The sequence below is a fragment of the Chelmon rostratus genome, chromosome 3 (genome assembly GCF_017976325.1).
Source record: "Chelmon rostratus isolate fCheRos1 chromosome 3, fCheRos1.pri, whole genome shotgun sequence".
NCBI classification, from domain to species: domain Eukaryota; kingdom Metazoa; phylum Chordata; class Actinopteri; order Chaetodontiformes; family Chaetodontidae; genus Chelmon; species Chelmon rostratus.
Genome location: NC_055660.1, coordinates 14226671 through 14248917, shown reverse-complemented (window position 1 = coordinate 14248917; position 22247 = coordinate 14226671). Strand labels below are relative to the sequence as shown.

General features: G+C 42.6%; 1 protein-coding gene across 2 annotated transcripts; it reads right to left on the bottom strand.

Annotated features, from left to right (window-relative positions):
- Window positions 1-236: 236 nt before the first annotated feature.
- On the bottom strand, window positions 237-17418 carry lpar2b (lysophosphatidic acid receptor 2b). 2 transcript variants are annotated; one of them, XM_041963902.1, is made up of 7 exons: window positions 17307-17418; window positions 17001-17123; window positions 9990-10108; window positions 9620-9893; window positions 8241-8735; window positions 5856-6115; window positions 237-2072 (listed from the first exon to the last, which is right to left on the bottom strand). In XM_041963902.1, the coding sequence occupies exons 3-7, from the start codon at window positions 10014-10016 to the stop codon at window positions 1968-1970; spliced, it is 1161 nt and encodes a 386-aa protein (XP_041819836.1). In that variant the 5' UTR covers window positions 10017-10108; window positions 17001-17123; window positions 17307-17418; the 3' UTR covers window positions 237-1967. The 2 variants fall into 2 exon arrangements, with proteins under 2 accessions (XP_041819836.1, XP_041819827.1); XM_041963893.1 differs by having other exon boundaries at window positions 17260-17392.
- Between the last annotated feature and the right edge of the window lie 4829 nt (window positions 17419-22247).

The following is a 22247-nucleotide window of genomic DNA, read 5'->3' as shown; positions in this document are numbered from 1 at the left end:
TCTCTGGGTAACATGAGGAAGGGATCTATTCAGACTGCTTCCCAGGGTAGGAAGAAGGACGGAGGAGGGCTGGGGAAAGTTGGAGAACAGATAAAGAAAAGATTTTCTCGCAAGGTCCACGACTCTCCAACAGGATCCAAAGAAAACAGATAATTTAGAGAGGAAGGAGCTTGAAATTGGCAGGGAGATGACAAAAGATGCCAGTAAACATGCCACAGGAGAGTCCCAGAGAGATGAATATTCAAAGCTTTTAATGGAGTCACTGTCAGTTACTGAGGGCAGGTTATCTCGGCTGAAAACGAGACACAGGAAACAAAAACCACAGCGTCTGTCAAAACGGCTCATATCTATAAACATCTCGATATTAGCTTTACTCAATGATAACATAAACCGGGTGCGGTATATTTACCCGAAAGCTTCATATCGCTAATCTCACACTTGTCCTGTTTGCGGAAAGGAAAGATTCATCTGAAAACGTAAACATTTCTGAATATTACTCTACTGAAAAACAAAGCTTGATTACCCTTTATGCAGTTTTTTTCTTCTTGAGTTGCCTCTGATGTCAAATCTGTTGATGTGCACTAAATACTGTACATCATATCTACAATTACAATGCGACCATAAATAAAGTTTTACATCACAATTTACAAATGAATGTTATGTGTCACTACAGCACAGAGACGACAAAAAAAGAACAACAAAACATTCCAACTAAGAAGGAAAAACTGGAGGAAGGAACAGCTTATGGCAGACTGTGCAGAACTGCAAAACAGCTGTTCATGACTTTTAACCGCAGATGTTCCTAAGTGATGCTGGATTAAGGCACAAACAGGATCTCCTCCATTAAAGTCAGAGTTTGCTTTGATATTCATAAGAAAAGAATCTAAAAACACACACACACACACACAAAAAGTGCATTGTGACACGCACATCGGGACATTTGTGTCCATTCTGTGAAGTCTCGTACACCTCAAACATCCGGCAAATCTGAGCAAAACCACAGAGCGAGACAATGATAAAAAGAAAATATGTTGAGAGGTACAAGAAGACTTTAAAACAGGACTATAAATTCTAACCAAGGCTTTATTAACGTTCATAACTCAGTAATTATGCTTTTAGATCAGTAATGAGCCATTTACTTGAATAACTAAGGAGCTGCCAGATTGCCTCTTGATTAAAAATTGAGCCAGTAAAGGGTGAAATAACAGTAACAACTCTCTGCATAATACAATGCAGTTCAAAGGCACCACAAACTACATCCATTCCCTTCATGCAGGGAGGATTTGCAGCAGACTGCATTAGCTTTAACTCGGCGCTCCTCTTAAACTCACATGCACATTAACCCATCATGAGGTTATTACTAAAGCCATTTGTGGCATGAGCCACTTCTCATATAACTCAACGGCACTCAACAGTGCAGATATTTCTGCTTTGCGACACATTTTCAGTCACTTCCTCCACGCGCTCCCAGCACGTCCCAGTTGTTCAGCAGCCGTTAGCGTCGCTTCTTCTACCACCATCTGTTTAGGAGAAGCTGCAAGTTCATTTACGTCCCAACAGGAAATGAGCTCTTCAATGTGCCCCCATGTTGTTTAAATGGCCCAGTAATGGACGGTATGTCTCCTTATGTCTGCTGAAGGTCAATGAAGGAGGGCAAATGAGCCACGTGCTTCCTTTATAATTCGAAAGACACTGCAGCATCATGTTGGCCAAGTGATATCAGAAGTTTAAGATCAATTCTTCTTTGCCCTGTGCACAAACAGAGCAGGTGTTGTCTGCTGGCAGCAGGGGTACAAGTCAAGTTTCCTTAGACAAAAAAAAAAAAAAATATATATAAACAGTTTTTGACCCCGACAACATCCTGCTGGCTGAGGGAAAACAGGTCTCAAGGCTTGTTTACGTGAGGATACACAGGCTGCTAGATTTCAGTGTGGCTTGAGTGTGTTAAAAGTTTCTCGTTGTTTGAGTTAATTCCATTTTTCTGAAGGGGCAGGGTTGTCCTTCGAGCCTTCGTGGAGGAAAGACGTCCCATTGCTCCTCTCCATCAGCTCGTCAGTACCAGACTTACAGTTCTACAGACAGAGGTGGAGAGACAGATGAGAGCATGAGGCGAGAGGTGAAGTGAGGTAAGGAACCAGGAAGAAGGGGGAATGGGGGATTAGGTGAAGCAGAAAGAAACAGGATGTGGAAAAGGAAGAAGAGAAAATGGGTTAGTAGTGTCCAAACTACAAAAAAGAGCAAAACGAGTGGAGAGAAAAGATCCGAAAAACATGATTATCCCCGACACTCAGTTTGACACGATCATGCTGCAAAGCAAACACAGCAGGTGGACAGACGCGAGCAAACAAACCACAGCTGAAGACTGATTTATGCATTTATTCATATTAGTTGTTTATTCATATTAACTGTAACGTTTGTACAAAAATAGACCCTAAATAATATGAAAACGTTTCTGAGCTGTCAAAAGAATACCAACAGTCTGAAAATCAGTATCAAACCGTAGAGAATATAATTTGAATATATTGTTATCCCTTTAATAGCTTCCAGTAATGGCATTCCCTTTAAGAGTACTTATAGTAAATGATTTACTGTTATCCATAAATGTCTAACATCCCTTTAATTGAGTGTGTCACTGCATATTTTACTATAAACACACAGAGCAAATGCAAATGTGTCCCAGGCAGCTCTGGCCTGCCTCCGTTCTAATCCTAATGTCAAAAATATGTAAAGCAACGTTTCTGTGAATCAGTGTACACACCCACACGAGACCACACACTCATGACTGCACTTCCTGCTAGCAGCAATAACAGGCTGCGTGTGTGTGTGTGTGTGTGTGTGAGAGAGAGAGAGAGAATGACAGAGTGCAACATATCCAACATACGCACATGCCAGAGTAACGAGTCAGAGGAAATGTGGCGAGGAGCATGACCCGCTCCAACCACAAGCACACATCTGGACTGGTTTAAGACTGTACAACGCGAGCACACACACTAACACACACAACACATGAGCAAACAGCACAGAGAACGTAGAAATGCTTCCTATAAACTGAGTAATGATTGCATAAGACAACAGGGTAATTCCAGCAAGGAGGCCTGCTGACAGCGCGATGCAGTGTGACCACGAAGGCCTCGTTTTGTGAGATGTGAGGAGTTTGATTGAGGTCGCTGGTTGATGTTTTGCTAAAGTTTGCCGCATGGAAAGTTTGACTTCCTGCCCGGTTTCATGTACAAATGAGTGGAATTACATTTGTCATAATTATTATTTAAAAAAAAGAAAAGACAGAGTTACAGAAAGAGTTTGTGCACACACACGCATCAATCAGAGCGCCATTTACTTCCATTCTTTCAGTTTCTATGTTCAGCACAGTGACAGTCTATGTTGCGTGTTCTACAGTGTGTAATGATACTCATCAGCTTCAGCTTGAATGGTGTTTAATGAGTAATGGTGAGCGGTCCTCTAAGACTTTCAGAAGTCGTGTTGAAAAATGTTAAACGAGGATCTGCTTTTTTTTTACATTATTTTAAAATCAAGCATCTTTTGGTTTTAGACTTACAAAATTGAGTAAGGCTGTTGGAAATTATGGCGGCCATTAGAGCTGTGGAGTGTGACATAATATGTATTGCGCTGTGATAGAAAAATGTTTCATATCATACTCCATTGCTTATTGCGTCATATACTTTTCTTCATTTGGATGATGCTTTGCATGGATGTGGTTTTGGTATGAAAAGTCTGTCATGTGTTTTCTATTTACTTTTTTAAACTTTACACACTAATATTTTATACTTTAAGGTAAATTAAAGGAGTAAGTGCCTTTTATTGGAGTATATGATTCAAAATGCAGTAAGAAATATGCCTCTCCATGTGGTCATTTCAATTAAACTACTTATTCATCGAATTCACAGAAATGTCGTGTGCATGCAGGATATGAAATGATCTATATCAGGATGTGAGATTTTGGTCATATCGCACATCCCGGCAGCCACTTTTGACTATTATCTGACATTTTATAGACTGAGATTGAATGAGACCGTTTTAAGATTTGCTCTTTGCCGCCGCTCAGCCATTTTCGCCACCTTCTCTTCGACCACGTCTCTCCTCTCTGCTGCACCTGAGAGCGCTGACCTCATCACAAAGTGTTGAGTGATTAACCCACGGCTGCAGTGCAAGGTATCAAGGCGACGACGCAACAAAAGCGGAACACATTGTTTTCATTTGAGACCACGTAAATGAATCTTCACTGATGATTGAAACTGAAAGAATATTCTGATTTATTTGCGCGCGCGGACTCTTTCCGTTCCGTGATGCTGCCCAGTCCCGCCTGTGCGTGAAACGACGCCGACGTCAGGATATTTATTTTGACTGAGACAGGAACTGAAAGAAGGAATCAGACAGCAACACACAAACTCTGATAAGCCATCAAGGCAGCATCAGATAATAAATGCCAGGCATGCGACACGAGCTCTGCTGGCGCTGTGGTCACATATCAGTGTATCAGTGCACTTCAAGCTTGTTTTTCTTGTGCAGGTGAACTTCAGGCTCACTGCGCTAAATGTAGTGGATTTTTGGCTCCTCTTTAGAGGAGGCGCATGTTGTCTTCTTTTGTTCAGAGAACACTTACAGAAATACTACCGTGCATTTTTTACGCAGCGCAGAGCTCAACGATGTGTTGCCATTGTGTAAGCAGCCACCATATAACCACCCTGACCAGATAAAATCGCTGGTCAGCACAGTGATGCTGCAGCACAATGTGTTTCAACATAGCATCATGTACAGAGCACCGACAAAGCAGAGGCGCTTGTTTATATTTACTCAAAGCTGCAACCACGTAGGAGACACAAAAGGCAAACAAACCACTTTGAAACAATAAAAAACACATTTGCATCTAGTGACGATTATGTCGTCAGTGGATCTGCTTACAATAGATTAGAATGACCAGGTGCAATCCTGTTTGACATGCACGGCTCATCATTTTTAGAGTGAAGTGTGAACTAAGTGTGTTTATGCCTGTTTATAACTGACTTTTTATGTCAGTGCGGATCCAAATTTCATTTTGCATTTGTAACTGATTGTTTTGTCCGCTTGGGGGCAGCAGAAACAAGTTGTGAACACAACATTGGTATATCGTCGCTTGTTGAGCTGACATGGCAGACTTGTTAGCAAAAAGTTGCTTATTTACACATCCGGCATTCATTTGGAGTCGTGCTTGTGTCCACCTGAAAAAGGTAAGTCCAATATTCACTCTTTTTTGGCCTCAATCAACTCTTGAGGGAAACATCTGGCTCTTTAGCTGCTGAATGCTCCACTACGTTCACCAGCTAGTCACTGTCTGGACAGGTAGTGTTCAGGGGGGTTTTAGAGCTTTTTCACTGATACTATAAAATCAGTGTATGAACCAGAACAGGAGTTATGGGCCGGACAGCTAAACAATGACTTGAAACTCAATCGAAAGCTCCATAAAGTCGAAGGAAGCTGCAGATTAAGGTGATAATTCTCTGTAGGTTGATCACTACGAGCGGCACCTTTCACATGGCACATTGTGTTCAGCTTCATTCTTACTGTAAAAACATCAATTATAGCCACTTTAAGTGAACTGAGGTTAAGAAGTAAAATACTTTAAATTAAATTGTCTATAAAACTGGCACCTGGATGTTTCTACTTTTGTTTAGTTGTTGTCCAGTCAGCACAGCTGTCAGTTTGTCATTGTACAGCTGTGAAACTGCGAGCGCTGCAGTTGTAGTGATTGTACTGTATGCCTCAGTGTGGTTTGAGGGGTTGATCTTTAAGAGTCTTTAGTGCGAGTGGTTGTTTTGTTTGTGATTGCTGTCGTCAGCTCCGTTGCTCTCAGACAGTACCTCGTGCTCCAGGGTGTTAAAGTGAGCTGCAGAGCGGCCCTTCTTTTTGCTGCCCCGCCAGCACAGGCAGCACAGGATCTCCTTGAAGGTCTTCTTCATGTCCTTGTCCCTGAAGGAGTAGATGATGGGGTTGACGAAGGAGTTGCACTCGGCCAGCACCAGGCAGTACTTCTCGTAGCGCAGCACCTTGCACTCGTCGCAACCCAGACCGTCGAGCAGCAGCACCACCAGGCCGGGCGTCCAGCAGATCACAAAACAGCCTGTCGGGGGAGGAGAGGGAGATCAAGGGTACATAAGGTCATTAGAAGACCTGTAAAAACACTGGAAATCAACAAGAAGTCACAGATAAAAGAAAAGGAGTTACTAAGAGGAAAGAAACTGAGCAGAGTTGTAAAGAATGTGAAGAAGAAGGGGGCAGCTAAGGGCGAAAGGGAATGTACTGTAAATTCCTCTCTAGACAATGCATGTGTGTACACGCACGCAGACACACACTGACACACACACACAGACACACACACACACACACACACACAACACGTCAGCATGTGGACTAGGTTTAGTCTGTATGATCACATTTCATTATCATAATACTCGATTAGGCAGCTCAGGAATTCATTATGCGCATACACTCGCAGCACCTTCAGCACTAACAGATGCACACGTACAAGCTGCAAAGGAAATGTGAAAACGATGTGGAAACACACTCGCACGTACAATATGCAAAGCATACCTCACCTCCCCGGCCAGGACCTTTACGGTCCCAACAACACGCTGGAGATCAAACCTAAATGTAAAACCAAATCTCAACCTTCAAACAGCAAAGACGTGAGACAGCAGCAAAGATGACATCACAAGCGCCACCACTCTCAAGGTCAAAAACTCAGGTTAGTCCTCACAAATATACAAGTTCAAGAGTGCACACCCCACACACTCTCCGTGGTGTCATGTGGGCTGTTTTCTGTCACACTAACTGAACTATGCAGCTCCCTGTCAGGGCATGCTCAGGGCTTTCCTTCGCCCTCCTCACATGCCAGAGGTGCCAAATCCTGGCTGCTGAGCGACGGGGAGAAAGACGAGTAACATTTTCAAAACTTTGAGGAATTTAATCGAAGGTTCAAAATACGAGAGCAGAAGTAGGGGAGGCTGGGAAAGAGAGCAAAGGAGCGAGGGAGGGAGTGTGGCCAGTTCAGCAGAAACCAAGGAGGAATCGGTGGGAGAAAGAGTCAACATGTGTGTGTGGGGGGGAGTAAAGTCTGGTTTAACAAGTACAGACAAGCTGAGAGAGGAGACTGCATGCTAGCCTGTGTGTTTGAGGGGCCGTCGGTGTTTGTCACTTTATTCTGGGAAGATTCAGGCGAGTGCCTCCCTGCAAACTGCCTGTATTTGTTTTACAACAAGCAAAATGAGTAATAAGCACACGTGGTACAGGGATCTCTATGATTAAAGGGCCTAAAAAGCAATTTTCAATCAGCTTCTTACTATGAGTGATGAAATATAACAATAAAATGTGAGAACAACGCTGGTTATTTCACAAGAGAGATTTCTGAAAAAAAGGAAGTCAATTGATTGATAGCAACATCTCTGTAATGCATAAAAATATCTGATCAAAATACAGCTGCGCTGCCCTGAAGAGGTTTTGAACATTACTTCATGAATAAAGAGGATTTCTTCAAACTTTAAGTTTGTCGATGGCTTGTTTAACCAGACATTTTTACAATTATAGGGAAATACTTCAAATTTGGTACTTGAAGGAAAATCATTTTCAGTTTAGGACCAAAACTTTGTTAATAAAGTGAGGATGAGTGATGGGCAGTGTGTGTGTAACTCTCACATTTAGCTCAGATAACAACATAAATATCTTATTAAATACACCTGTGCACAAAACCCTCAGTGGATCTTTGATTCATTACGTGTAGTGAGTATTAAACAAAGAATAAAAAAATCAAAGTAAAATAGGCAAACTTCTGTTTCTAAGGTCAATAATGAACTTTCAAGTTCAGTAATATAAATAAATGTACTCGCCATCCCATCTGCATGATGTTTTGTGTATGTGTTGAGATATTAGCAAACTCTTCTGTTGTTACTTCTATTTTCTCTTAAAGCTGTCACTATTTTCTTCTCTTCTCTGATGCCAAATTTGCCAAAAAGGCCTTTTTTCCCTGAACCAGCAATTCCCCCAGAGGTATTTTCTACAGCATCCGAGTCATTTTCACTGGCCTCTCCTGGATCCTCGATGACACTGCTTAAAGACTCACTTTGCTGTGATGAATAAATTTAAATGACACAAGCACATGCTCAGCTGTGTGTAGGCCCAGTAGATTACAGGATCAGGACTTGGAGTTTTGGGTTTACTGACGTGTCTGAGTAGTGTGTGCGCTTTCTCACCCAGGATCATGGAGACGGTCATCATCAAGCTGAACACCGTCTCTCTGTGCCTCATCTGGGTGGTGTGCTGCGACATCTGCTTGCTCTTGTGCCTCACATAGACAAAAATCCGGGTGTAGACGGCCAACATGATGGTGAAGGTCAGCAGGTTGAGAATGGCCCAGAACACCAGGTAGCTGCGGCTGTACATCGGCGCCATGGTGGAGCAGTTTGGCAGGTCGCACAGGCAGTGCCAGCCCATGGTGGGAATCAGGCCCATGATGATGGCCACCAGCCAGATGCCAAGCATGAGGATGAAGACACGCCGGGTGCTCATCGTACTGTGCAGCTGCATCGTGAAGATGGTTTGGTGGCGCTCCACAGCCACGGCCAGGAGGTTAAGGACTGAAGCTGTGAGGCTGGTGTCAATCAGCCCCTGTCGCACAAACCACTGGTACTTAGACAGTTTAATGGTCCAGGGACCAGTATGAAACATCAAGTGGAGGTAGGAGACACCTGAAAGAGGAAAGCCAGGGTTTAATACCAGCGATTTTTTAACAGAGCTACAGGATAATCCACATGATAACATATTGTGTTGTGTTCAAGGGCTAGTTTGTGTTTAAGGATTGTTTCCTACCTACCAGGACACACTGTTTCATGTCCTTGCATGCAATATGAGGGCATGATGAATAAAGAGATAAGCCTACAGCTCCCAGATAGATAACATCAGCACAAGCTCAACTGAAATAGTTGGTGAAGAGCATTGACTGAAGCCCAAAGATAAACAGACCGTCTAACAGAACTTTTGTATTTATGGTTTGCATTTACACTAATTTCACTGTTAAAAGTGTCATTTTAAATGAAGTCTGTTTGCATTAGTATGCACACACAGTCACAGCTGCAGAAACAGTTTACAGTGACAATGCTGATATTAGGATATCATATATACATTAAACTGAAAACACGTTAACGCTAGACCAACTAGGCTGGAGTAAGGAACCTTCAACATTAAAGGTGCATTTCCCTACTTATGAGAAAAGCCTACAATGAAAGCAAGAACACTCACAGCCACTGTTTCGTAGGCCTGCACATCGGCAGGCTCTTGTCATGCATTACTGCAGCATTAGCAGCATAAATGCATCCGAATGCACCACTGTGCGATTTCCCAGAATCAACACTCATCAACCCTCAATAAAAGCAATGCTCAAATCACGTGCTCCCCAGATGTGATGCTATCTGTGTGTGTTGCACTTTAGACGTCAAACACCTAAGCTGAGATGAGGTTGAACTGACAAAGTGCACAAAGAGACACAGAAACATTCATGTTTGCATGACTGTGGTTAATCTGGAAAAAACGACCAATTCCATCAACAGAAGACTAACAATATTAACAATCGCACCTGAGAAGAGGTCTGCCAAAGCCAGGTTACCCAACAGGTAGTAGATGGGAAAGTGAAAGCGCCGGTTTTTCAAAATGGCGGCTATGACCAAAAGGTTGGAAAAGATGACGATGAAGCAGACCGACATGCCCAGAGTGACAATAACATAGTCACGTCTACGCCAGTGGTCGCTGATGTTCTTGCCGCTCTCCTCGTAGAAGAACTTGACGGTGCGGTTGTAGTAGCATCCTGTTGTGTTGTCTGTCAGGCTGTCCATGGTGAGATCTCCGCTGGGCTTTTAGGATCAGAGAAGAGTCGAAGAGGATGAAGAGGAGGGTGGTGTCGCGGACAGGAAGCAGAGGGGAAGGTCTAGGGCGCCATTCAGACTCACCCTCTCAGGTGGGTTGGAGATCTGCATGCCATCAGCTGAACAGGTGAGGACTGGAGGGATCCAGTTTGAAGTCTGAGGCCTTCACTGACTGGAGGTTTGGGACTCCACTGGTCTTCAATCTGTGGAACAATCAAATATTAGTTTAAGACAACAAACACAACAACTGTGCATGACTTCATTCCAAAATGTGCTAATGCTGAGCAGTAAACCAAGTTATTGAACTTGTATGTATGAATATCACAATTTCCCCTAAATTAATTGTGTGAATCTAAACAGCTACAACACTCAACATGATCTAACCAGAAGAATAGGCAGCCAATCAGCTCAAAGTCGAGTTCAGAACGGTCATAGAAGTTAATTAAGCAGTGCATGCATGAACCACATGGCTGCATGGCTGAAATCATTATAATATTATTAAGGATTAGGACAGTCCCCTTTAATCAAAATTCTAACTTGTCATGTCAGTTTTCTTCATATAACCCAAAATCATGTATTTGCCTCAAAGGGCTTTACAGTGTCTAGATCATGTGACACCCTCCGTCTCTGGACCCTACCACTGCTCCAGCGACAGAAAATTAATCTGCACCTGGTTTAATAATCTTCATTTCTCAGGAGAAAATAAGAAACGTTCTATGATTCCAGCCTCTCAAACGTCACAACCTGCAGCTCTTCATTGTCTCACGTTACAGTACAGCAAACTGAGTCTCTCTGGGTTTTAGACAAAACATCGATCAAATGAGAAAATAATTGGCAGATGAATCCACTTTGCCAATTGTTAGTTGCAGCTATAAGTTTCATGACAATAATGCAGAATTATCACCTAGCAAACAGGAAATATCAAATGCACTGATGTTTTCTGTAAAGTCCTCCTCCGCTCATTGTCATTTCCCTTGTTTGACTTTAACTCTGCAGAATGATGCATGTGCAGTTTGACACTCGAAACCACCACCAGTGCACATAAACATTGAGTGGACTTGATAGTGAAGTGGTAAAGTGGAGTGGAGACACACAGTGTGCAACAGTTAAACCTCTGAAATGAACATTGTGACAGTGTGACAACATGAAATAGAGTTTCTGTTAAATCATGTAGACCTTCAGTGTGCGATGCGGTCAGAAAATCATCTGTACCAAGATTAAACTGTGTGTACTTTGCTAACCCCACCGCAGTATGTTGTGCATCTCAAAGGCCTAAATACACACAAGGATCAACATTAAACCAATTAGGCTTAAATAAATAAACAGCAAACGCAGCCTGCAAAAGATGACATACTTCTTTGTTTTTTGCTGCTCTTTTTTTGAGTATGAGAAAAGTACATTATGGTTTTTATGCAATAAGCAAAAAAGTATCGAAGTTGAAGATATATAGAGAATCTTGATCAGCACCAGCAGTTATTTGCACTGTCAAATGATTGCTACTGAGCTCAAAGACCAGCCATCCATGCAGGCCGACAAGTCACAACAGGAACACGCGAGGCGTCATGACTGAGATGCTGTAATTAAAACCAACCACAGCTCAGGAAGAACCCAGCCTTCACTTCAAGACACGCACTCCAAGTGCGGCCAACAACTGAGCTTTAATCCTCTATTTACGGTAAACTTGTACGGGCCACATGGTGCGTCTTGAGTCAACAGCACTCCCTCATACATTCTCCATTTTCCTGTGAAAGCCAGCGCTGCACGACGACAGGCGCTGCGCCGCCGACTCCAAGTTCAACTCTCCCAACAATGGAAACAGCAGAGCAGCTCCCTACAGCAGAGGCACACCTCACAATTACACAATCCAGCTATGTAACTCAATCTCAATCCAAACATGCACAACACACACACAGGGAGGGAGCCTCAGTGACCCACTCTCCTACCAAGGGTGTGGAAAGAGATGCCAAATCAAAAACAGAAAAATGTGGAGAGACTTTAGAGGCTTGAGAATGAAATGATGAGCGAGACAGCATGCATGAAAAGGATTTGATCAAGGACACAATGTAAAACAGCTGAGAGAAGTAAAAAAAAAGTGTAGCAAGAGAATGTGGAGGGACCAAAAGTTGATGCAAGAGCAAGCCTTCAGCGTACAGGAACATAAGTCGTGGTGGGGATGTGCATGATTGGTCAGTTACTCGATTAAACGTTGATACCCAGTCAGCACGAGAAATACTTTATTATACGGATGCACATGTTAAAATTACATACTGAAATATTCTGCACTGAAATGTCATGCCCTCTTCATCAAATGTTGCTTCATAAAAAAATGAGCATCCACCCACCACTGTGGTGGGGGGGCAGCAGCACTATTACCCAGAAGTCAAACCAGTCAGGTGGAAAGTGGGACAAAGACGTCATCGTGGAAAACCAGCGTGGTCTGGCAGTATTTTGATTGTCTAGAAAATTTAAATAAGGTTTTATGCAGGCTTCAAATTTAGTGCAGCACATTACAGTTGTATTAAAATATCTATCCATCTATTTATACATATATAAAAACTTAGGTCTATTTTTCACTTATACTTCCATCTGTTCATGTATGGGCTCTCTGCTGCTTGACATGTGTAAATAAATGCTTAAATCTGGAAAGCACTTTGTGCTTAAGCTTGAAAAGTGCTATAAAAAAATAATAATAAAATGTGCTCAATTTTGACCATTTGCTGAGTGTTGTATTACTTTTACACTTGTCAACAAGTCTACCAGTAAGTTTAAATATCACTGAATTCAGTTGTTAGCAACATCCTGCTGTGTGTGTGTGTGTGTGTGATGGTGGTTGGGGATACATCTGTGTCAGGTGCAGACAGGACACCTTTAGTGTTAAAAGGTTTTCTGTCTGACACCAGAGACATCAATCAAACACTCTTCCTACAGTTGATCTTTGACTTTCTGACTTCCGCTCAGTTTCTTATACAACAGGACACACCTGTGACCTATCCAGTTTACCTGTGTCTCTGCTACTATCACGGTCTTGTGTTTCAATACCAGCTCAAGGAGATACCATACAAAATAACAACTCAAACATTCATGCTGACTCTGCTTTGAAATTTTCATGCTGCAAACCAGCCGCAAATTGACTTTTCAGACCTTTTCTCTCCTGATTCCAATACAGGTTTGATGTTTTCATCAAAAGCCAAGAACCCCACATATTTTCTCATAATGTACATGTGTGTTCAGCCTACAGTCAATTGTTGACGGTACAATAGCTGTGTTTCAGTGTGTACCGCAAGCCTAAAACACAGCCTTTGATCGTCTGTTCCGGTGCAGTTTGCACACAGACAAAGCAGCTGGAAAGCAGTGCAGTGGCTTTGAGTCAGAAAAGTCACAAAACAACAAAGCTCCTGCTCATATTAAGGTTCAGCAGTATACCAGTTTCTCCGTATACCATGGTATGAAAATTAATGGTTATTACATGTGCATTTGGTTATCTGCTATATTGAATTCTATCATATTATTGTTAAAATGTCTACAGAGGGAGGGGGTCTTACACACTGGGCTTTTAAAGGTCACTGTAGCTGATCATAATAACAATAATAATAATAATAATAATAACGGAATGCTGTAGAATGTGATCCCTTGAAACTGGGACATTTTCTGAGACGTTGTCATACTGTGAAAATCTTACACTGTTGTGATCCTACTCAAAAGGTGGACAGATGCAGAGTTTTCAAAAGTTGAAAACTTTTAATATTTGGTTTGGCACAATAACAACATGTCCATGGCCTTCGTGGGTGTGCACATTTAGTCATTCCTGAACAACTGATAATTCTTCTCATAAACATATGGAACCAGACACACAGATTATGCAGCCGCAGGTTCAGTGCACATGCAGCTGCAAGCACAGGATGTTTAACCAGCAGAAACAAATCAGCGGTGCAGAATCCTCACAGAAACCCTGTTCTCCTCACAACCGTTTCCAGCAGCAAGCGCAGTGCCAGATTCAGATGCCAATTGAAAAACACATACGGAAATCCAAAACAACAGGAACGTGCTGCAATTAAAAAATGTGCTGCAGGAAAATCTAAAACACTCAAACAACATTACCTGCAAAGCAAAGTTAGCAACTAGTGAATGAACGGCGGAGCCAGGAGACAGAGAGGGATGATTACTGTACAAAAACAAAAACAAAATACTGTAATGATGCGGTTTCCAGACACATGCCTCCAAAAGAATGTCAAAACTGCTTAAAACAGTTTGGGAAACACACTTAATCGCTTTCTCGCCAAGAGTTAGATGACAAGATTCAGACCACTCATGTCTGTACAGTAAACACGTAGCTACGGCCAGCAACCCATTAGCTTAGCTTAGCATCAAGACTGAAAACGGGGGGAAAGAGCTAGCCTAGTACAGGAAACGAAATCTGCCAACCAGCATAACCAACTGCTTAACCGAAGCGATGCAAATCCAAAAATACAACTTTGGCTCTGAGATGATGCCTAGCAATCATCGGAGACTGCAGGAAGTTCCTGGTTGCGGCCAATAAAGAGTTCAGCACATTAGCGCCCATAAAATGGCGACTAAGTGCTGCTGTGCTTCAGTTTTTGAATGAATTAAATAAGATTCTACCACAAACACTTTGGTTACAGCCAGGCTAGTCGTCGCCCCCGTGCCCAGCCTTTGTGCTAAGCTAAGCTGCTTGGTGTAGCCCTAAATTTAGCTTACAGATATAGTTAACAGTTAATTAAAACTTTAGGTATGTCCCTAAACTTGACCTCATTGTGGACGCCGTCCCAGAGAAGCTGACAAAGTGTTTGCCTCCCTGACTCTGGGCACCAATACTGTGTGTTTTCATGCATCATACTGTACGGCTGTGTTTGTGTGTGAATAGACCGGGCTGAATCAGTAAACACCAGTTTGAATGCAAACCGGTCATTACCGGAGCAGCCACACCCGAGTCTCTTCTTCTCCCTGCTCCACCCCTCTCGCTCTCTTGAAGTGCTGGCTGAAGTCAATGAGCCAAGGCTCTCCTGTCACAGAGGGAGAGAGGAAGAGGAGGCGGAAGAAGAAGACTAAAACCAATACAGCAGCGGAGGTGGTGGTGGTGGAGCACAGCGTGAGGGACTGTTTGTCGCCTCAAATTCCAGGTAAAAAACAGAAACTCTGCTCATCTCCACAGGAGCACTCTCTGCGGGCGTGTTCGTTTTAATTACCCGCCTCCTCTAAAGCGCGTCCATCCAGCTGTGAAGTATGGACACGCAACTGGTGGGACTGACCGGGTGTCATCTGCATAATGATTACCGTTACCCACTCAATCACAGACGCCACACAAGGACACAAATGTGGTCCATCGACCAGAGAAGCACCAAAGAGCAAAGTACACACTATATGTTTTGTTGCTATGCATCTCATCTAGTTTAAACATTGACTATTTTAAATAAATGACTTCATATGAAATCCTGAAGCTGTCGCCTGTATTTTAAGGCTGTGTATTTAAATCTCAGTCGCACTGCAGTCGTCTATGAGTAACTTTGCGTGCAGGAAGTGCATGAAGAAAAAGTACAGCAGTGACAACCTTATAGGTCAGAATGAGACATTTATTGTAGGCTGTTTACCTGAAGTGTTTTAGATAAGATAGGGTTATAAACAGGTTGCAGTAAGTACATAAGGTCAGTGTTTTCCCTCATTGACACACAGGGAGCGTCCCAACAGCTCCTCTCCTTCTCTTTGACTTTCACTTCATAATCTCACAAACAGCAACTCAACCGTCTCAGATCACCTGCAGGCGTGTAGGCGAATCAACAACAGCCATCGAGTCATTATTGGAGAAGAAATCCCAAATCTTCTCCAGTTCCTGCTTCTCAAACGTGAAGATTTGTTGCTTTGCTTCACTTTACATCACCGTAAACTGAACATATTTGGGTTCTGGACTTTTTTGTTAGACAAAATACATGTTTTAAAAGACAACACCTTGTGCTCTGGGAACTTCATGATCGTTCACCACAGTTTTACTGTGTTTTTCTACATAAAAAACGTATTTCATTCAACAGAAGAAGCTAAAGTTCTCAGTGTTAAATGTTGTTTAAATACAAGCAGCTGTACCAGAAGTTGTGCCTGAACAAAATCATCTGATCGAGGACAAAATGAACAACATTAAAAATCACACACATTTCAGCTGGTACCAAAAAAGTATTGATACTCAGCACTAGCTGCCATGTTGTACTGGTCTGTATGACATGAGAGATATAATCTTTTATTTATTTTACTAATTTATTAACCCCAATCTAACATTTGCTGGTTTCAGATTCTCAAAATGAGGATTTGCTACTCTTCTTACATCTCTTTATTTAAGAGTAAATTGAATATCTCCATATTTAAGACTGTTGGTCTGACAATAAAATAGTATGTTTTCACCATTTTCTTACATTTTATAAACTAAACATGACCGAAATCATCAGCTGCAGCCCTGCAGAGATTTTGCTGACCCCTTGTTAATGCAAATGAAAGCTGGGAACATTTGAATTTATTGTCCAACACAGCAGCATCAATCTTCACAACCTCAAAAATTGCCAGAGTTGAGTCAACACTCTGTGACAGTGTCAACAGAGCCTGAGCTGCCTTCACTGTGATGGCAAGATTTACTGCAGGGCTGCTGCACTCCACTGCAGGAGACAAAAACCTGGCAACACCTGCGCTGCACACTGTGAACCACAAAGGCTCATCTTCTCACTTGTCTTGTTTTCTTGAAATTAGGTCACATTAGTGAATCGTGTGCAACCTATGATATGTGGTTACACTGTCAGACCCAAAGGGGACAAGGGAAATTAAATGTAATGAACGGGACAGGACACAAGTGGCCTGGTGGCATGAGAAGACGGACAGTGTGGAGGATGAAGTCTAGGCTCCTTCCAGCACACGGTGCAGATGCCTCGGCATGCCGATGAGGAGCCCCGCACCTCCCAACAGAGGAACAATAAAAAGCGCAAACACACTTCAGCTCTGTCTCTGCTTCAACATGTCAAACTCACAGCTCACCTGAGGCGCTTTAAGCGAAAAAAGAAAAGGGAAAGGAAACTAGCGCGGGGGAGAAAAATCGGAACTCACCTTCTCGTGCGGCTGTGAACTCGTTTGTCAAGTAAATCCAGATCGAGAGTCCGCGTCGAGTTGAGAACAATGTGGTGTCGCGGGCCTACCTGAGGTCACGTCCTGCGTCACTCTCTACGCCCTCTGAGCACAAGGTGAAAAGAAACCAAAAGCAATTAGTCTTTTTCTCCTTTTCTACACAGGCTCCATTCCAGCTTTTTTTTTTTTTTTTGTCCTTTTCGTCCCACAAAACTCAAAGTTGGCGGACTGTCTCCTTCACCTGTGTCCACTTTCCCCTTCGCTTCCGGTGGCTCGAGCGGTTGTTACCTGTGCGCAGTGATCCGCGCGGTGAGTTCGAGGTGGAGCAGAAAGGGTGCGGCGCGATCCTCCTCCGCTGCTGCTGCTCCCGCGTCTCACTCACAAAGAAACGGCCTGGAGCTCCTCCGTGCGCTGCCTCTGCTAACCTGAGCGCCCTGGACCCGCCCCCAGATGCCCCCCTGGAGGCAGGACAGCCAATCATGGAGGAGCTGAGGAGTGATGGATAGAGTGGGCAGGGATGTTATTCAGGCGGGTTTATATGATTTTGGCAGTGGTGGGAGGTAAATAATTAATGTCCAAGGTTGGCAGGAGGTTAGTGCCGTGTTTCCCTGTGTGCTGTATTGAGGAAGCGCTGAAATATTATGACTTGACTACTTGAATGCGACCTTTGTATACTTTTCTATGAAGAGCTGGAGCTTCAAGATACTCAAAGAATGTTTTCAACAAACATTTATTCAAGAGCGGTCTTTACTGTGCAAATAAGAGTGGGAAGTAACTGAGTACATTTACTAAAGTACTGTACTTACGTGCAGTTTTAATGTGCTTGTACTTCACTGAAGTATTTCCATTTTCTCGTACTCTACTATTCCACACATTTTAGAGGGAAGTAGAATACTTTTTATTTTACATTTATTTGATTACTTAAGTACTTTTACTTATAAGCATATTCCAATGTGACTACTTTTGCACTTTTACTTAAGTCAAAGTTTGAATGCAGGACTTTTATTTGTATTTCTACACTGCTTGTACTTGAGTAAAATATCTGAGTACTTCCACAAACAGACATTGTTAAACTATGCAAAATTTAGAGCTGAGTATCAAAAAGTAAATATAAAACGTACACTTAAAAGTACTACAGTTCTTGTTGTAAGGACTAGTAAGTTTAGGGCTTTTTCATTTATGAAAACCATGAATATCCAGGTTTGTGGGGTTTCATGTTGTCAGTAGATAGATCTAGAGTCGGAAGATAAGATAAGATAGAACTTCAATTATCCTGAGGGGAACTGTTGTGCAGCAGTTTTAGTACAAAGTGGGAATGAGTGCAAATTAAATATTAACAAAGGTCTCTAAAACCAGACATCCCAAATCCATAAGATCCAAAACAGACAATGGAACCAAAGCTACAAACAAGGTGAACTGTATGGATCAGAAGTTGCTCGTAAGTAAGGCTGCATCTTATTTTAAGCTGAGGTGTCTAACTGGCCTCGTGGCTGAAATGCTGAACACATAAGTGACCGTCTCTGGTTCGACTGCAGCTGTGGACCTTTTTGGTTCTCACCCTCCCTCCAGGTTTCCTGTCACCTTATAACTGTCCACTGTTGAATAAAGGGGAAATGCCTAAAATACTTTAATCTGCAGCTTTTGCTTTAAAACAAACAGAGATGGGTAAGTATAAAGTCTCCAAAAAAAGTCAACGCACTTTAGAATTGTAATAAAATTTTGTGTTTTTTGCACCACTGTCCATTACAGATTACCGCATAACAGCGATATATTCCCTTTAAAAGCGTTTATACCCAATCACTCAAATAATAATAATTCTATGACAAGATATACAGTCACTTTAAAATCTGACTGACCTTGTGCTCATCGTCATCACACCAAATCTGCCTCTGCCACAGTACAATAATGACAATGACAGTCACAGAAACAACACCACCAACCTCCACCAACAATAGGCTGTCAGGCTCATCTTTTATTCAGAAGATGAGGCACGAGGTCCGCAGGCAGCCCAGTTCACCAGCCCAGCGAGAGGGCCGAATCCAGAGGGGTTGTTTTCTCATCATGCCAGGAACAAAATTAAGCTGCTGTCTTGTTTTTCTTCCATAGGTTGGCACACTACAGGGCATGAGCCTGTGTAACTTAGGATGAGCTGTTTGCACTTATTATTGCTGCAATAAGGTTTATTGAACTTCAGAGGCCCATCAGAAGTGCAAACTACTGTCTCATATTGAAAATGAGCAGAGAAGATAAGGAGGAAGCAACAGGCCGATTGCACGGCAGACAGAGATGGAGCGAATGTGAAGAGACGGGTCGAGGAAAAAGTGGACACCCTTTCCTGTTTACACAAATGGCCGAGTGTGTGGAGGTCTGCGCTTGAGACATGTGACAGGCGTGTTTGTTCAACATGCACCATCTGCCTCCCTTATAAGGCAGGTTGCATGTCTCAGTGTGTAGCCCATGCGTGAGTTCCAGCCGTCATAGTTTCCAGTTTGTTGTATCGAGCCTCTCCATTCGTTTATTTCCTCTCAGCGTCACAGACAGCTGCCTGGAGGCTGCGGACGCTGTCGCCATGGTGACGAGGATGCTGATTGCCCTCCATGCCTTCCACACCTGTTCGTCACCCTACATGACAAAACAAATGTGTCATGTTAGGGCATAATATCCACCAGGCCGGGTGACCAGCTGGCCATAGCAATATACTATTACATTTAAGGTTTGGAGTTTGCTATTAAAGCACCATGAATTGTATCTTATGGCAGTTTTCTTTGTATTAGTGATCATTAAACAGTGGCAACAGCAGGCTTTGACAACCTATTGATCAATAACCTCCATTCAGAGATAAAGGCAACATGGAAAAAATGGCCGTGACAAAACCTCGGATCATTTTCTAGGATCAATGGTTATTTTTATGGCTTTGAACTGACAGTATAAAGGTGATCAAACCAGCATTTAAAATGGGGAAATGTTGCAGCAAACTGAATTAACTCCACTGAAAGTGCCACTAGCAGCAGCTGTGGTCATGCACCTTTTTGTTTGAAGCACAATGACAGTTCTGCGATCTCACTGTCCCACCCAAAACTGCAACGAAGACGTCAGAGTTGGGCAAAATTCAGTGGAATTTGCATGAATCATCTGTTGCACAACTTGCTTGAAATCAAGCTTGCAAAGTGCGATGCAGTTGGTTCTATGCTGAGAGCTTCTCCAACCACAGCAAACACACAAAGTGATAATGTTTTACAATAACACACCAGACAAACTGATAATACAGCACATTAAAGATGGAGGGACATAAAAACATTAAGTTCTTTATACAGGATAGAATACACCGGAACAGCATGACAACCTGCAGCCTTCAAGATGATCCTACAGCTGAATCAACACTATAAACAAAAAGTAAACATTATTAACTTTCATGAAGGTAAAATTTATGGCAGGACTGCATCAGTTTTGTGTACCTAATAAACTGGCAACTGAGTGTTTAGTATATGTACATATATGAATATAAGTGGACACATAAGTGGACATTGTTGCAACATTTTGATTAGGTTCAAGTCTGCATTGATACTACGACCATGTTAGCTATTTCAACTGGACTTTTAAGTAGACATTCAACTATTTATGCTTTATTTTTAGCTTATTTTTAAAATGCTTATCCATTACTTTAAGATGGTGTATTATGCCAGCATCCAATGATCATAGGTGGCAGCTACTGGTTACTGCAACTGTACTGTACTGTAATGCACTAATGATCAGCACCACACCATTTTTAATGGACCTCAGGAAGATTACTGTTTTTTTTCTCCTCCTTCATTAATGTTAATTAACTCACAAGTCTTTAATTGATCTCGCCGGCCCTCAATAGATAATGCACTGGTTTGACTTATGTAGCCGGGCCTTCATAAAGTAGCAATGACATCATAATGCAAACACAAAGTCAAAAGGTTATTTCAAAAAAAGAGAGCCGTGTGTCAAAAAATGTCAAAACAGACAAAAGGAAGCTCTATTTTAGAAAAGGAAGCAGAGAAAGGAGGAAAAGGAAATGCTGCGTGGATCCGGAGACAACACCGGAGGAAAGGCTGAAGTGCTTCAGAGTGATTTACTGAGGACGACGTGAACACTTTTAGCCGGTGGGTGGTGAAGCGGCAGAGGTAAAGCAGGAAGGCCCAGTCAAAAACTGAATGACAGCCAGATCACCTCCCACAGGCCACCATGTGCACCATAAAACAAAGATCCAGAGCATGAGAGCAAATTGCGTGTGAGCAGCACAATGTGTCAGCAAGTGTGTGTTTGTCAGAGTTATACGGGGTCTTGTGCAATGCGTTCGAGTCTGAATTGTGACTGTATGTGTTTGCGTGTGCATAAATCACATATGGAGTTGCTTACCGTCATCTGGCATTGATTTTGGGAGGGCCTTGATGTCCCGGTGATTGCCCTCATCACTGATTTCCACCCCCCGCCGCTCTTAATGCCATTAACGGGAAGACTGCAGCAGCTCTTACCCAATCAGAGTGTGGAAAGCCATACATGTGCTGGCATGTGGTTCTGTACGTTTGTATATCGCCTCCACTCCCCCTGCACATACCAACGCAGACGTTTTTCTCTCTTAAAAAATGACCTCACAGCGCCTCAAGAATGCAACTCTGAGTGGACGCAGACCTCCATGCGGTCATGCCTGCTTGAGCGCAAGAGACAGTGTGGATGTTTGGTTTTGCTTGCTGTAGCAGAGACAACACGCCTCCATTGTAACAGAAATTGAAAAGTGCTGCTCTGGAAATTAAAAGAAAGATGCAACAATAGTCCCACATTCAAATATGTGATGAAATATATGAGCTGCAGCTTCCCTCTGCTCTACGAGGCATTTTGGTGTCTTTCGGCACCATTGTTTAGGTTTTACACCAGTTCCTTGTCACAGTTCAAGTCATATCCACATAGAGACCAAAAACAGGCCAAAAGTGCGTAAAACTGAAACTTACACTCAGCAGGTGCCTAGAAAGACGACTCTAAATAAATGATGCTAGCTGGCGCCTTATCAATATGGTGATACATTACTGATTAGTTTAGGAACACCTAGCTAAAAATAGTACAGTTTCTTAAAACAGTTGTGCAATAAATACCCCCTTCATGAAGGTTACGATGCTCAGTTTTCATTGAAGCTGTTTTTAAGCTATTTAGCTTACCCTCACTGATATATTAGGTTGGACAAAATAATAGAAACACCCGTCAGGGAGC

Excerpts from the sequence above, each read along its gene's own strand:
- lpar2b (XM_041963902.1), bottom strand. The coding sequence starts at position 10,016 with ATGCAGATCTCCAACCCACCTGAGAGG. Across the intron at positions 9,894-9,989 it reads TCTCCAACCCACCTGAGAGG|CCCAGCGGAGATCTCACCAT; the intron begins GTGAGTCTGAAT and ends TGATCCTAAAAG. Across the intron at positions 8,736-9,619 it reads TTTGGCAGACCTCTTCTCAG|GTGTCTCCTACCTCCACTTG; the intron begins GTGCGATTGTTA and ends TTCCTCTTTCAG.